The following is a 17,979-nucleotide window of genomic DNA, read 5'->3' on the forward strand; positions in this document are numbered from 1 at the left end:
GTGTTTCCATGCATATAGTTTCTGTTATTAAAATCAACAAATACTTATACAATGCTGACTACATAAATAGCATTAATTAATAATTAATTAATTTTTATTTATTTATTTAGAGATGGAGTCTTGCTCTTTCAGTTGCCCAGGCAGGAGGGTAGTGTGCAACCTCTGCTAACGCAACCTCCGCCCCCCAGGTTCAAGTGATTCTCTTGCCTCAGCCTCCTGAGTAGCTGGGATTACAGGCATGGGCTACCGAGTGCAGCCATGTTCTATGGCAAAATTCCTTCTCTACTAAAAATACAAAAATTAGCTGCACATGGTGGTGCATGCCTGTAATCCCAGGTACTGTTCGCCAGGCTGGTCTCTGACTCCTGACCTCAAGAGATTTACTCGCCTCGCTCTCCCGAAGTGCGGGGATTACAAGCACGAGCCACTGCGCCTGGCTGTATTTTTATTTTTTGATACAGGGTTTCCTCTGTCACCCAGGTTGGAGTGCAGTGGCTCAATCTCAGCTCACTGCAACCTCTGCCTCCCAGGTTCAAAGAATTCTCGCAATTTAGCCTCCAGAGTTTCTGGGATTATAGGCACATGCCAGCTAATTTTGCTATTTTCAGTAGAGATGGGGTTTCACCATGTTGGCCAAACTGATATTTAATTCCTGACCTCAAGTGATCTGCCTGCCCTGGCCTTTCAAAGTGCTGAGATTACAGGCTTGAGCTACCATGCCCAGCCCATAAAGAGCTTTTAGACAGGCATCAGAGAATATCCTGAAACTCTAACGAGATGATTGTTTCATGAAAAGTTAAGTATCCAACCTCTGTTTTTCATAGTACTGGGAATTAAATATCCTGATTGACTTCCTTGCTGAAAACATTAACAATTCTTAACCACATATATTTAACTAAAAAAACACATTTTAAACTATATTAGTATACTGGCAGTAAAGTGAGAAATGTCAGAAGTCCAAAAGTATGTGGGTTTCAAACCCAAGAAGTAAGCTGAATATTAAAGACAATTTTCATGTTAATAAACTGCAAATATGAATTGAGCTTTGGTTTCCGTGGCTTCAAAAGAAGAAAGATCACAAGACAAAGCCTAGACAACCCATAGGAGAATCCAACATGATAACATCTCCCAGAATAAACCTGGGATATGAGGGCTACATCTTTAGAGTAAATGTGAACAAGAAATAAGCTTGACTTCCAAAGAGGCTGTAAATCACAGGTAATTTTGTATTTCAGACATTAAACCCTAGTGGTTCTAGTAGCAGATGAGATACAACTGAAAAGAGAGTTTGTAAACTGCAAGATAGGTCTGAAGAAATCCTCCAGAGGCAGCAGAAAGAGACAAGGGGAAGCAGAGTACTTTAAAAAGAAAGAGAAAAAATATCTCATCAGGATTCCAGAAGAAACAACAAGAAAGACTGAGGCATGAGCATTATTTAAAGAGCAGGCTAAGAATGTTCCAAACTAATTAAAACTTTCAAACTATAGCTCTAGGAAGCCAATGCACTTCAAGCAGTATAAATAAAAATGAAGTCACGTCTAGAATAGTGAAATAGTAGAAGACCAAGTCAAACAGATGATCATAAAAGTAGCCAAAGTTGTAATAAGATAACATTCAGAGATCTGGCAGCTGACTTCTCAACAGCAACAAAACAGCAGGAGACAGAAGAAAGGATCTTCAGTATGCTGAGAGAAACTGTCAAATTTATAGATATAGCCTAAATACCTTTTTAAAAGGAAAACAAAATACCTTCATTTTGAGGCAGACAGCAACCAAAGTCTGACTCCAGCAGACCTTCACTAAGAGACGTACTTGAGGCAGCATAAAAAAATGATTCCAGATAGAAGAGCTGAGCTACAAGAGTAAATGATAAGTAAAGCAAATGGTAAACGTTAGTCATTCCACAAAAAAAATGTATTGCACAGAACAATAAAAAGAATACTATCTTGTGAAGATAAAAAGAAGTTAAAATTCATGACAACATTAGAATCAAATTTTTAAAAGATGCACTCGACAATGGATTGTCTATATGTTTAAGGAAATAAAATTTGACCCCAACTGCACAGCATATACAAAAATCAATTCCAAGTGCATAAAAGACCTAGATGGAAAATTTGCAATACTTTTAAAAGCAAATAGGTATATATATTTTGACTTTGGAGAAGGAAGATATTTCCTAAATATGACAGAAAAAGTACAACTTATAAAAGAAAATTCTGTATTAATATTGAAAACTTATGTTCAGTAGAATATACTGAAATAAGCAAAATTACAAGCTTTAAACTTGAAGAAGACTTTAAATATATTTGTTATTGGGGAGGGATTAATACCCAGACTAAAGAATTTTCACAAACTGAATGTAAAAAACAACCCAATGGAAATATGAGTGAAACACTTCAACAAGTACTTCTAAGAAAATGAAAACCAAAAATTCAGTGAAAATAAGAAGATTGTCAATATCATGAGGGAACAGAAGTATATAATTAAAACTGCAACAACATACCCTTTCAAAACTACCAGGTTGACAGATTTAAAAGACTGAGAGTTTGTTGATGAAGATGTAGAGCAAACAGAACCCTTGATTGAACACTGCTGGTAGCAATGTAAATTGGTAAAATCCACTGTAAGAAAAACAAAACAACAACAAAAAAAAAAAACAAGCACTCCTTAGTAAAGCTAAAGATGCATATGCTCTATGATCCAGTGTACATAATGATGTTCATAGCATATTCACAAATAACCATAACCTGGTATGTTCATACGAGGTAACCTCATGCAGTAGTAAAAATGAATGAGTGACAGCTGCAACAACATGGATGGACCTCAAGAACATAATTTTGAGTAAACCAGTTCACAGCCAAATACATAGTGTATAATTTCATACTGCTAAAGTTTGAAAGTGGTTGAGATGGAGTGGTTGTTCAAGATACAGAGGAAGCAAAACTTTACCTCTCCTCTCTTAGGATTTTTCAGCTGATCCTGAAAATTAAATTTACATAAAGCAGATCAAAAGGATAAAACCATACTAATTTATTTAATACAAGTTTTACGTGGCAAGGGATCCATCATAAGAAAATGAAAACCCAGAAATGCGGTTTTCATTGCATGTTTATATACTGAATTGGGCAAAGAGTAATAAATTGTGAAAAAGTAACTAAATTATGTGGGCAGCTAGAATAAAATATTTGAACAAGGTCTAGACGAAGTTTCCTCTGTCTCAGCTTCCTGTCCTTGATGATAAGAATGTTACTATCCTTCTAATATAGAAAGGGCATCTCCGGCATGGGGATTTCATTTCTTGCCTTTTAGAAAAAGAATGAAGATGAAAGTGGCAGTCTTGTACCTGCTGTTTTCCAAGTGCCTTTAGTCAATATAGTCTGAGCACAATGGCTCACAACTGTAATCCCAACACTTTAGGAGGCTGAGGCAGGAGAATGGCTTGAGGCCAGGAGTTAGAGATGAATCTGGGCAACATAGTGAGACCCCCATCTCTACAAAAATAATTTAAAAATTAGTCAGGCATGATGGTGCACACCTGTAGTCGCAGCTACTCAGGAGGCTGAAGAGGGATGATCACTTGAGTCCAGGAGTTCTAGGCTGCAGTGGGCTGTGATTTCACTACGTTCCATCTTGGGTGACAGACCACAAGATCCAGTGTCTAAAAAAATAAATAAATAAAAGTCAGTATGCCAGAGCAGCATATTTTAGGGTGTCATACTCTGAAAGCTTTCAAATGATAATAACATACATGATAAAATTATAAAGAATATCACAGGAATGAAAAGCCAAAATTAAAGATTATAATTAACCATTAAGAGGGAGTGGTTATAATCAAAGTAGATACAGCAGACTTCTAAAGTGATAATAACCCTTTTAAACACAGATTTTCATTGCCTTGTGATTTTTTATAACTTAACATACATCTCATAAATATTATGCCCCTATTTAAATATGATAATTGAAACTTTAGGCTAACAACCAATAGCTAATGTTATGTGTAAAAACCAAAGAAATATATATGTTATAGTTTAGGAGAGATTGCAGTCATCAGGTAGGGAGAAATGGGACTTGAACTGAGATCAGTAATTTTCAAATAGGCAGAGGGTAAAGAACATTCAGTGCAAGTTAAAGGATGGCAATATTCGTACAGTGGGTATTATTTTAGAATTTACTTTATGTGCTCACTTTCCCATTCATTCATTTATCAAATATATTCATTATTCATCATTCATACCTCACCAGTGTTTTTCAAACTGAATTCCAGGGCAAATGGGATTGGCTTAAAGATTACCAGAGATAGAAAAATAACAGAATTTCCATCCAAGATTCAACCTTTGTAGCTCTTCTTTGAACTAGGCCATATATTAGGATTCTGAAAAATATGTCATCTAGACAAAGTATTTAAACCTGTATATTAAGCAGCTGCAATGCACCAGGCACCATGTTAGGTCTGAGTATTCAAGGTTAATCAACTCTACAACATGTTCTAGTACTGTTAATTTGAGGACTGCCTAGATGTGGATGTAGTTGGAGTACTATGATGTAAATACAAGTAAAGAATGTCCAAGTTCTAGGGTGCCCTGGAGGAAAGAAAGTCTAATTCAGGATGGGGAGGGTAAATGTCACTGAAGCCTTCAAGAAAAGGAAATATTTTCATCTATTTGGAGGGCGAATGGTTTCTCATCACATGGATAAGGAAAATGAGTACATTCCTGAAAGTAAGAAAACAACAACTCTCTAATTTTGACCTTATAATTAGGGTGAAGATATAATTTATCATCTAAGGGCACTTTTTAAAGCGGAAGGCTGCTGTTCATAATATTCCAGGAATTATTCAAGACCTAGCAATGTCTTGAGCAAGCCAGAATGAATAGTTATTCCCTAGAATATATTAAACCCAAGGCTAAATCAAAGATTTTTAAATACTATGTAGTAAAGAATGCAGGAAGAAAATGCTCTTAGATACATAAATGATGAGTTAACTGGTCCCTGTTTTCCTTACATAGCCAAGTGTAAGTTCACATGTTAGCCATAACTGAAAACAAATTTTGCAGCAGAATTTGGCAAGTTGCTGCTTTGTTTTTCCCCAAACTGTGACTTTTAATTAACATCGCTTTTGTAACATTGTGTTTCTAGATAAAGGAGCTTGCCTTGTTATTTAAAACAAGCAGTGAAACAGAAACCTATTATGTTTTTAGATTGCCAAGAAACACTGAGAATAAAACTTTTTAATCAAATGCACTAGCAATTTATTGCAGTGTACGTCTTGCCTTTATACTTTCGCAGTTTCTCTGTAACAATAACAGACGGGTACCTGGGAGCTAAAAAATTCCTCATATTGAAAGAAAGCACAAAAGGAAGAATGGAGAGATCAGGTATTTTCAGACACCTTTCTCGCTGAACTTTTTCAGTCTTCAGGCTGATTTTGAGGGGAAAGAACAAGTAGGAGAAATTCCAAAGTGAGTCTCCATGGGGATCTTCAGCACTAGGTTTTCCCCTCAGACACTGCAACTGACCTTTCTTCTTTGTGTTTATTCCCTCAATGGAGCCTTCTCTTTTCATTGTTTCCTGCCCCTCAATTTTGAAAGGATTGACCCAGACCCAGAAAAATTTAAGAAGTTTTAATTTGTGCCAACTTCCCTTGTATTAAGCTTCCCTAAGGACATGTGACATTACTTAATGCACTCAGCATCCCTTTCCAGATAAAGAAATGTTCACGTACTTGGTCAGAGTACTTTCGTTGTGAGGTTTGCAGAAAACAAATTCCAAGTCATAAATGTCCTTCCTTTCCCTTAGTGCCAAGTTGAAACCATCAACAAACAAAGAGGATTATCCTATAGATACCTTCCCAGCAAAGTCACAACATTTTACTCTCCAGAGCTTCACAGCATCAGTGTTTGGTTGTGCACAATTCCACTCTCTGGAGAGAGTGGAGTCGTGGTTCCTTAAGTGATTCAGAAATCAGGTTATGAGACTCACAAATTCCTCTTGTCCCTTGGGAAAATCTCTGTTTGCTCCAAATCAGCATTGCCTCTATATTACCAACACTTAAAAGATTCCTCAAACATTGAAAATAAATTGTGAATTTTTTAAGAGTGTTTCAGTAAACAATGAGATAAGAAACTCAGTGCAATCCGCATTCAATTGGAATGAACAGTGACTGCACTGCAATAAAACCTGGTATAGTGCTTCATAATAGAGACTCAACTGCATTTCAGAGAAAGCACTTTATTTTCTAAATAATCCCTTTTCCTTTGCTATTTGTATGTAGAAGCAGGTGATAAAGTAGATTAATGGATTTCCTGCACAGCATTTTGGTTGAGATGACTAGTGTAGACAAACCTACAGAGGAGCTCTCATTATGCCCACAACCACTTTTCTAAAAAGACTCACATGGTCCTACTCCTAAATTCCACACTCTGCTTGCAGCTCACATTATATTGCAATTTCCTCTTTGAGTTCTTAGATTTGTCATATTAAATTGCTCTACTATCATTTGAAGTAAGAGTTATGGCCAAGACGTGATCAGCTGACTCAAAAAAAATGTCTGCGCAGACAGTCAGTTCTAGAGATTCATGTGCGTATAGAGCTGCTGGAATATAACCTGGCTCTTCTGTCTTTACTGCTTATTTCTTTGTCAGAGCACAGAGAATTACTGTGGAGACTAAAACACTGTCAGTTTCTAATCCCAATCTTCTTATACACAAACACATAAAGTTACCTTATATTTCTATTTCATGTTCCTGGTCTACCTTCCTTACCTCTCTTGCTTCTAAATTTTTACATTTCAAAGACGTGAATAAACATATGTTGCTGTGTTTGTGTGTGCTGGAATGCTTCATAAATAGTGGATGTTCAAAGCTAAAATATCTAGCAAATAATTAAAATATTTAATCAATTACATTCAACAGGCATTTATGGAGCACAATGAGAGTGTTAGATTTTAGATGGCTAAAGTGAGAATACAAAGGTGATTTAGGCAAATTAACTACAGTAAACGCGGAATTCTATGTAAAGGAGCATGGAGATGTAGAAGATTGTGCAAAGCTTTGGTTAATTTTTGTTGTTTTTGTTTTGAGGTGAGATCTCACTTTGTTGTCCAAGCTGTAGTGCAGCTGCAGTGGTGTGGTCTTGGCTTACTGCAGCCTCAATCTCCCAGGCTCAGGTGATCCTCCCACCTCAGCTTCCCGGGTAGTTGGGATGACAAGCAGGCATGCACCACCACACCAGGCTAAATTTTGTATTGTTTGTGAAGACAGGGTTGTGCCATGTTGCCCAAGCTAGTCTCAGACTCCTGGGCTCAAGAGACCTGTCTGCTTTGGTCTTCCAAAGTGCTGAGATTACAGGCATGCGCCACCACACTGAGTCATCTTTGGTTAGTTTTGACTAGAAATACCAAGGAAGACTTCATTGGAAGAGGTGTCATTGAAAATTGGCTTTCAGGCCGGGCACAGTGGCTCATGCCTGTAATCCCACCACTTTGGGAGGCCGAGGCAGGTGGGTCACGAGGTCAAGAGATCGAGACCCCCTGGCCAACATGGTGACACCCTGTCTCTACTAAAAAATACAAAAATTAGCTGGGCGTGGTGGTGCACACCTCTAGTCCAAGCTTCATGGGAGGCTGAGGCAGAACTGCTTGAACCCGGGAGGCGGAAGTTGCAGTGTGCTGAGATCGCGCAGCTGCACTCCAGCCTGGTGACCCATTGAGACTCCATCTCAAACAAAAAAAAAAAAAGAAAAGACAATTGGCTTTGAAGTGGGACAGAGGTCTTGACATAAAGAAGGGATTACACTTCTATATATTTGCCTCTGCTGATACCAGACATCTAAAATCTTGAAACTAACTCACCTACATTTTTTAAATTTAAATCCTTTTATATTATATACAGAAAACCATAGTACCCAGAATGTTATAAGATGATACACAATGAATATGCATGTGCACACACACAAATATTTAAATGGTGATTCTTATTATTTAAGGAAGATAAGATTAATGGCTCTCATTCTTTACTCCCATTATGGATTTTGGATCAATTTTCTTTGTGCTGCTGTATTTCATTAATTTTTAACATTCTGGTGTGAATGCTATTGTGATACTGTTAGTAATTCCCAAACTCCTACTATGCTATTTTCATTAGTTGATATTCTGTGTAAGTTTTATGGGAGTAAAAAAATGAAATAGTCACTGAGTTGTATTACTGCCAAAAGTTCCTAAGTATTTAAATTACTTCTGAAAGGAGATTTGGTCAAGATAAGCTGTCACTGTTTGGAATTTCATTGGTTGTAAAATAAAACAAAAACAAAAACATGGACCTTATTACCAAAATTTTGCTGTTAAAATGTGTGAGTCCCACTAAAACTAGTTTACTGGGCGAAATACTCTAGTCACATAACATAGGTGATCCACATAAATAAACAGAAGGACAAAAAAAAAGTCTCTGCCCCGATTATCTAATGGCCTAATCTGCAGTTTGCTGGGATGGTTGATTGATGTTTGTGTACCACTGGTGAAGATTTTCAAAGTGATCCATGCTTAGGGCAGGTTTGGTCCCCACCGCAGCTCAAGATCATTAGAGTTCCTCAGCTTTGCAGCCAGCCATTGCAGTCATATTAAGGACCAAATCAAAGAAACTCTGCTGCAGTTTCATCAGATACTCAGCAATCTACCTGGAAATAGTATACGCTGTCATCTGTATAGACCTATTTAAAGAATGACTGCAAACTAGAAGGACTTTTACTGAGGAGACCAATTTGAAGAACGTTGCACAAGGTGCTATGGAAATCTGTGCCCACCCACCCCCCAAAAAAGTGAAGTGTTTGTAGCATCCTAAGTAGTGATAAAAATAGTTCTTAAAATTTTAATATCATTGTTTACTTTAAAAGACATGTTCTTTTTATAAGCACTTAAGATATTACTGTTGCTGGGTAGAGCATTTCTAAATTTTTAATTGTGCTTTTTAAAAAAAGTCACAAATGATTTTTTATGCTATTTATAGTTTTTATATATTTTAGACAATTCAGAAATATCGAATATTATGACAAGAGTTTATCTACTGGCGTTTTTGTACTATAGGTGGAAGTTAAACGGAACAGATGTTGACATTGGTATGGATTTCCGCTACAGTGTTGTTGAAGGCAGCTTGTTGATCAATAACCCCAATAAAACCCAAGATGCTGGAACGTACCAGTGCACAGCAACAAACTCGTTTGGAACAATTGTTAGCAGGGAAGCAAAGCTTCAGTTTGCTTGTAAGTAGCAATTACATAATGCTGCAAATGTTACTTTGAGTTTGTGTACTATTATACCAAAAACCTTTTATAGCAGTTTCATTTTAGAAACTAGATTTTAATTCGTCACATGATCTTTACTCTTTTTCACATTTTAGAAATAATTTTGTTTGTAGAACAAACTGTAAATCTAAGTGAACATAGGTATTCTTCTACTTTGATAAGGATTGAGATACTTTGATTATATGATAATTTGACTATATGATGCTTGCTTTATGCACAAATAAATTCACACAGAGACTGACACATCTATAAATTTATGTAAACAACAGATTTACACGCACACACACACACATTTTAAATCAACCGTGTATAAGCAAGCAATTGAACTGCCAGTAATTTAGTAGTCAATAAGAGAAGTACTTTAACCATAAGGGTCAGAGTTGGAAAAAAACTCAGTAGTCAATTAATCCTATAATTCTCTAAATGTTTCTTATTTCACAGAGTAGAAAAATTATAAACCAACTGCAATAATGGCAAAAAATGGGGACAAATTGTTACGCACCTTTGCTATTTCCAGTTCAGAATATTTAAAAAATAAATAAACATTTCTTAAGACCACCATTTAACCATTTAACAAAAGTCCATGAATATATGAAAGTGAAATTTAGAAATCACAATTTGAAAATAAAATCCATAGAAAAGAGCAGTTAGCATACATTTGAGTATAGTCACCTTTGAGGGTTGATGTTCAGCTACATTTTTAAGGGTTTATGTATTTGCATGTGATTATATATTTCCTTATATGAAATCCCAACTCATCTAGCAGTGCATTTTGGCATTAGTCAAAGGTTTCATAATTATGAAGTCTGCTGGCAGTATCACTGTAGAATATTCTCATTAGCAAAATCCTCTCCAGGAACTCAACATCAAATATACCCAATATCCAGTCCTTAATTTATTATTGCCATTTGGTGGTATTTTTATTATTTGAGAAATTAATTTTATTAAGTGTTATGTATGTGCAGGATTCCAAGATTATTTTATTTGTGAATGTCTCTTGAGATAGTCTTTTAAATGTTCTTAGGTGTGCAGAATAATAAGAGAATGATATGTGTGAGTGAATGTAACAGAACCAAAGCATTCATTTCTTTTGGTTTAATTCAAGTCTTATATCTATAATTTTTAGTAATGACAAATCTTGCTGGATTAACTTTTGGAAATAACCATAGAATCATGTACTCTCAGAGTAAGGGAAAATCTCAGTATTTAATAAATCTTGTAATTCTTTGAATTTTGGATGTCATAGTGTAGGAAATTTTCAACACAGTAACACCAAAAAAAAAAAAAAATGGAGATGGAAATACTATACCCCAATTTTTTTATTCCTAGCTTATATTTAAAAAAACAAATTACCAGCTCTTAAGAATCTCATATTCCAGGACAGTCATTTAAATAGAATAGTTTAGCAAAAAAAAAAAAGCTCTACCACTCAGTTTGTGACGGGTTGACCTGTGGACCCACCAGGAAGTGGAATCCACTTTGCCTGTATATCATGTATGATGTAGGCATTCCTGCCACCCTCAAAATCCTTGGCTGATCCTCATAGGGTTTGAAACATGCTAGTGACAGGAAGTTCACCAATTCATCACAATGCACAGAATTCCATATATATGTGTCTTAATTTTTGCAGGGAATCCTGGAAACAGTAGTATCTCATGATGTGAACTTTTTTCAGTTAATGCAGCTGACAATAATATTTATTTAATCTTCGTTTTTAAGTATGAGCCCCAGATTGCAACTTTATTTTAAACATATAGTCATGTAAAATCTGAGAAAGAATTTCTTATAAATTTCTATTCATCCAGAGCCACTCAACCATGTTGTTTTATTAACCTCAATTCAGAATGTCATATTTATCCCTAATAAATTCATATTCTGAGTAGTGACCCTTTGTTCCATCATATTGGACATTGTTTTAAGTCTTTTTTTCAATCTGACATATTGATTGTTCTCCTAGTTTAGTGTCAGCAGAAAATTTGATAAGTGTGTTTCCATTCAAATAATTGATACAACATGTTGACCAGGACAGGGCAGCGTGTCACTAGAGAACTTCCACTAAAATGAGATTAAACCTTTAATTTAATATTATTTGGACACTCTTGTTCAACCAGCTACAAATTTAGCTAATGTACTATAATTGAACTCCAATTTCACCCACGTGTTTTTAAAGTAGTGAGAACCTTTGCTAAGGCCTTGCTAAAATCAGGATGTATTGTTTCTACAACATCTACTCCTACCTGATCTCTCTGCATCTTCTCAAGCCTTTCCTTAACCATTCATCATAAAACTGCCAGAGTAATCTTTTAAAAAATGTAAATTAGATCATTCTGCTTTCCTGCTTTATGCCTTCTACTGCACTTAGAATAAATCTTAAATTCATTACCATGGTCTCATTTTAATTTCTCAAAAATGACAAACTATTTTTTGCAACAGGATCTTGATACTTTCATTCCCTCTGCCTGATAAGCTTTTCTCATGATCTTTCATGCAGCTGACTTCTTATGATCCTCAGTTCTTAATTTAGGTATGACCTCCTAAGGGAAAGTTTTCATATCGCCCTGTCTAACATAACAAGCAATTTCCATCATTTCTCCTCTCTGCTGACCTTCCCCCAGCCCTCTGCTTTTTACATAACAGTATACTAGAATTTTTTTTTGAGACAGAGTCTTGCTCTTGTCACCCAGGTTGGAGTGCAATGGCACAATCTCAGCTTACTGCAACCTCTGCCTCCCGTGTTCAAGCTATTCTGCCTAAGCCTCCAAAGTAACTGGGATTATAGGCACACAACACCATGCCCAACTAAATTTTTTGTATTTTTCATAGAGACGGGTTTCACCTTGTTGGCCAGACTGGTTTCAAACTCCTGACTTCATGTGATCCACCCACCTCAGCCTCCCAACATGGTGGGATTACGGCTCACTTTCTTGAATTTAATACAAACTAGAATGATTGTATATATTTTTTTTCTCATTTATTATTTTACTTCTATGACAGAATGTGTATTATAAGAGAACTAAGACTATCTTGTCCATCCTAATATTTCCTAGCTGTTTATATGTTTGAATAAAGGAATTCCTGTATTATGTGCTCATTCAGTAACACAACAAAGAAAATATATGTATAAAGTTAATTTCAGGATATTTTTTTTTTGAGACAGTGTCTTGCATCTTTGCCCCAGCTGGAGAGCAGTGGCGCGATCTCGGCGCACTGCAACTTCCACCTCCCAGATTCAAGCGGTTCTCCTGCCTCAGCCTTTTAAGTAGCTGAGATAACAGGCACCCACCAACATGCCCTGCTAATTTTTAATATTTTTAGTAGAGTCAGGGTTTCACTCTGCTGGCCAGGCTGGTCTCGAACTCCTGACCTTGTGATCCACTCACCTCAGCCTTCAAAAGTGCTTACAGGCATGAGCCATAGTGCCCAGCCAAGGATATGTATTTTTATACATCCAAACCCACCCTTTCTATTTTAGCCATTTTCTGGAGTTTAGCTTTTTGATCATCAATTCATAGTTTCTAGATGTTTTTCCCTATCTTTTTTAAATTTAAAAAAAAATCAGAAGGCATTGCCTGTGTTAAAAATCATTTTCATATCGTTAGAATAAAATTTTTTTCTTCAGTGAATTAATGAAAGTGAGGCAAGACAATGACATCTTTTGAATGTTACTAGTTTCTGTGACTCCACATATTGTCATGATCATCGAAGGAAAAAAAATGTTGCTTTTTGGCCACACTTACTATACTACACCATGCAAGTGAGAATATTTCTTCCTTTTTAATCATACAATTTTATGGCTGAAAAAGACATTAAATGTCTTCTGGCCTGTATCTTTTTGAAAATGAAATTGAAGATTAGAGTAACTGAATTACTCATTTTTAATACACAGTTAATAAGTTACAGAGCCAAGGAAAGGCAGTCTTCAGCTCTGAGTTTCATGTGTGCTGGCTCTACTCTGCTTTAGATTCATCCTAATTTATAAGAAAAACAACCCTTCACTTTTGTTTACCATGTCACTGTTTTCAAATCTCATTTGTATACTTTCTATAATTTTATTCAGAAGATAGTCTTATAAGGTAGACATTATTTCTATTGATTATTAAAAATATTTTCATGCTGCTTTTGTATACAGAATTTGGTCATGTCTTGTATTAGCATTTAGCATTTTTAAATTAAATTAACTCACATAAGCAAAATTTATAGCTAACTAGAGACAAGACTACTAAGAACTTACTCTTCCTCCCACTTTCTTCAGTCAATATATTTAGAATAGAAATCCTTCTTTGCTTAAATAAGGATAGGATAATTTATGCCCCTCTTGATGAGATATGGACATTTTCATAAGCATACATTATTGTAATGTAATTGGGAACCCATTTTGTCTTTCAGTCACTCTCCAGTATTAAGCCACCAGCAATCACTTCTGTCACTGTCACTTAGCCTACTACCATACCCCTTCTACCTTTTAGTCCTTCGATTTCAGCTAGGGCTATAAAATTTGATTGACTAGATCCTTTGTACCTGGTACTTAATGAACTTGATAATGGTCACTGAATGAATAGGAATTAGATGCCATGTGTGGGGCATAAGAAATGAGTTGAACCACTGAGTCAAGCATATTCTGATGGTCGTTTGGAGTGAATTGGAAGTGAGTGCCAGCATTCTCACCTTGAGGTTGATATAGAAGACAGTGGACATCTTAATTCTCATAAGTGTTTGTATTGGTGAGGGAGGCCTTGGCCCAAATTAAACAGATGCTTATGTATGGAATGCATCAAACAAGCCATCAAAGTTCACTTGTATCCTGGAAAGTCAGCCTGAGATTGTGCACAGCTTCATGAAGTGCTTCAAAGGAAAGCTTATTTGAGCATAAGCATGCCTCCCCAACCTTCATTCCCTCTACACTCCCTTTTGTCCAGGAGCAAAATCAAGTTGAATATTTAAAAAAATTCTTCTATAGATAAATAAATCAGAAGATAAGGCCGAAAGTAGAGGGGATTTCAGTTCGTTATTTGCACAGTTTAATGAAGGGGGTGTTTCCAGAGGTTGTGTCTATACAGAATGAAGTCCTGCAGCCCCATCACCCTAGCTGCCCACTTCTGCAGCCCAGCATTGCAGTCTAAATCTGCCTGAGGATCTTTGTGCACAGTCTGACTTAGCTGAGCAATTTTTCTCTGTCATATAAACTTGGATGTTTATTTTTTTTAAAAAAAATTTCAGTACACACGCCTACACTCATGAACAATAAAAATCCCCCTTTTTTTAACTTAGGAATGTGAGCTTGTGAAGATGAGACGTTATATTGACTATGTTTAGATGGAATGAAGTGTCATTAATTGTTCCATTTCATTCTGTGTGTCCTATGTCTCTAGAACTCCAGATTCCCAACACCACTACACTTCCCTTTTAGGGTTGTTAGGAAGATTACATTGTAAAGCATATGTAAAATCCCAGAATCATTTCCAGCATAAGAAAGTTATGCAATAACTGCTTCTGTGTTTTCTTGTCTCTTCTCTCTTCCATTTCCCTTTCTATCCCTCCATGTCTTATCTTTTTAAAATAACTATCACTTACAGAAATTTAATTGACTCATAGTAACTGCATGTTTTATGGATTACAGTGTGATACTTCAGTACCTGTATGCAATGTATAAATGATCAAATACAAGTAATTGGCATACTCATCACCTCATACAACTAAGCTATCATTTCTTAATGTTGGGAACATTCAAAATTATCTCTTCTGAAAATTAAAGTAAATTGTTTTTGTGTGCGTTTTTGTTATTGTTTGTTTTTTGAGGAGATGTCTCTGTCTGTCACACAGGTGTCTCACTGCAACCTCCACCTCCTTAGTTTAAGCAATTTTCCTGCCCCAGCCTCTTAGGTAGTTGGGAATACAGGCACCTGCTACCACCCCTGACTCATGTTTCTATTTTTAGCAGAGATGGGGTTTCACTATGTTGGACAAACTGTTCTCGAACTCCTGACCTCAGGTAATCCACCCATCATGGCCTCCCAAAGTGCTGAGATTAAGGCATGAACTACCATGCCTGAACGAGTAAATAGGTTTTAACTGTAGTCACCTTATACTACTAGAGAGCACAAGAACTTATTCCTCCTATCTATAATTTTTTATCTGTTAACCAGTCTCTCCTTATCCTTCTTCCTCCTTTCCCCACCTCTAGTTACCTCTCTTTTACTTTCTACTCTGATTCTGTCTTACTAAGTAAGACCAACTTATTTAACTTCCACATACAATTGAGAATATGTGGCATTTATATTTCTGTGCTTGGCTTATTTAGTTAAGCATAATGTAATATCCTCCAGGTTCATCCATGTTGCCATAAATGACAAGATTTCATTCTTTCTATGGCTGAATAATATTCCATCATGAATATGTACCTCATTTTCTTTATTCATTCATCCACTGATGGGCACTTAGGTTGCTTCCATATTTTGGCTATTGTCAATAGTGCTGCAATAAATATAAAAGTGCCAATGTATCTTTGACATATTGATTTCCTTTCTTTTGAATATATACCCAGTAATGGAATTGCTGAATTGTATGAATAACGACCATTTTATACCTAAGTATAGATAAGAGCACAAGCCTTAGAGTAAAACTCTTTGGATTGAAATTCCGCTTCTATAGTTTTGTGACCTTGAACAAGGTACTTCTTTTTGCTTCAGGTTGTTTACCTCCCTTGTTGTGAGGATCAAATCGATTAATAATTGTAAAACTCCTAGATCATTGTGTAGCACATTGTCAGGGCTTAATAAATGTGATAATGTTTTACTCTATGTTGGATATTATGCTAAGTACTTTGGAAGCATTATTCCATTTAGTTCTCAACACAACCCAAAGAAGCATATGTATTATTTTATAGATGAAGAACATGAAAATTAATGAAGTGAAATAACTTTCACCAATGATACAACAGTGGGAGAAGGGACCAGCATAGGAACCTGGTCACCTGAGTCTTGAGCAGATGCCTGTTATGTAGCATTTTACATGTATGCCTTCGCTTATGTTGTGAAAAACTATACACTTTATCAATGGAGTTTATGTTCAAACCATAGATTTGGGTGGTTGGTTAAATGTTTCCTTTATACACAAACTTGAATTTTTTATTACATTTACCGTTTTTGATATAGTAAGTACATCTGTCATAAATTTGCTTTTGTTTTTAATTTTTTAGTTGTAGGTATTCTTGATGCTATCATACTGTTGATTTGCTGTTAACATCTAAAAGCATAATTTTATCTGCCACGATTTTGCATATATTTGTGACTCTAATTTTAATATAATTTGTTTCAGGTTTCATAATGAGAATAATTAATAACCATATTTCTGCTCTAAAAGTTAAGATGCAGATTTCCAATTTATTGCAAGTAGGCTGTGAAGCGTCTTGAATATTGATATTTTATGGTAAATAACTGTGGTTGGTAAACTGCTTATCCCCAAGCAGTAAATGACATATTTTTATAAGTTTCTTACTACCACATCATTTCTCTCCCACATGTGAAAAAGATTCACTTTAAATGTAGATTATTATGAAGAGCTTCCCAGAGAATAATCTTAATATCTAATGACTCCAGATTTTAGCCTGTCAAACTGCTTACTTTATCAACATTGTTTGGGGCCTTCGTCCTGGAATTTTCACTTTCTTGTGACAGTTCAGATCTGCAAAGCAAAAGACTTAAGCTACTCATCATCTCAGGTTGTAGATGACTGTAGGTCATACATAAGTACTTCCCTCTTGCTAATAGTAAAATTAAGTCTTTTAACAAAATGTGGTTACTTGCCTGCTGTAGGGAGACTGGCATTGGCATGGTCATGGGGAAGATGGTATTATTCTGGAGGAAGCAATGGGTGATATCTATGCTTGTCTCTGTGAATAACTCACTTAACATGGGAAAAGTAACTAGACTAATAACCATTCATGCCCTGCATGTCTACCCTCTGAGCATGTGTTAAGGGGAACGGAATAGAAGATGAAAAGTATTAAAAAAATAAAAAAGAGGAAAAATGGAGATGTTACATAAAAGGAGCCCTTAGGTACAAAAGCCACTGCATTTTGGCCTTCCTGTGACTTCAAGCAAGGTATCTATGAATAAAGTAACTCTTCTGCTATTGTGGAATGAAGTGAAAAAAAAAGAAAAAAAATTTCTTTTTTTCTTTGAGACGGAGTTTCGCTCTTGTTACCCAGGCTGGAGTGCAATGGCGCGATCTCGGCTCACGCAACCTCCGCCTCCTGGGTTCAGGCAATTCTCCTGCCTCAGTCTCCTGAGTAGCTGGGATTAAAGGCACGCACCACCATGCCCAGCTAATTTTTTTGTATCTGTAATAGAGACGGGGTTTCACCTTGTTGACCAGGATGGTCTCAATCTCTTGACCTCGTGATCCACCTGCCTAGGCCTCCCGAAGTGCTGGGATTATAAGCTTGAGCCACCGCGCCCCGCCTGAAAAATTTTTAAAAAGAGAGTCAAGCAATACAATAAATCACTCCATTCTGAGGTTAAGTTAGCCTTATCAGTTAAGTGGCAAACATTTTTTATGCTGCATCAATTGAATAAACAGCAACTGATTAGATAGTCTCATTGAAAAAGATCTTCCTTATGACTACTACCGTAAGTCTTAATCTGAGCTCTCTTTAACTGGGGTACACTCTGACAATTGTAATCATGG

General features: G+C 36.1%; 1 protein-coding gene across 17 annotated transcripts in view; it reads left to right on the top strand.

Moving 5' to 3' along the window:
• Positions 1-17,979, top strand: part of CNTN4 (contactin 4) — a 994,033-nt gene that overhangs the window by 645,622 nt on the left and 330,432 nt on the right. For all 17 annotated transcript variants that reach the window (XM_078351515.1, XM_078351513.1, XM_078351514.1 and 14 more), the window contains one exon: positions 9,077-9,252. In XM_078351515.1, the coding sequence (XP_078207641.1) occupies positions 9,077-9,252 (176 nt within the window). The remainder of the gene's footprint in view (positions 1-9,076; positions 9,253-17,979) is intronic.

This window comes from Callithrix jacchus, chromosome 15 (genome assembly GCF_049354715.1).
Source record: "Callithrix jacchus isolate 240 chromosome 15, calJac240_pri, whole genome shotgun sequence".
NCBI lineage: Eukaryota > Metazoa > Chordata > Mammalia > Primates > Cebidae > Callithrix > Callithrix jacchus.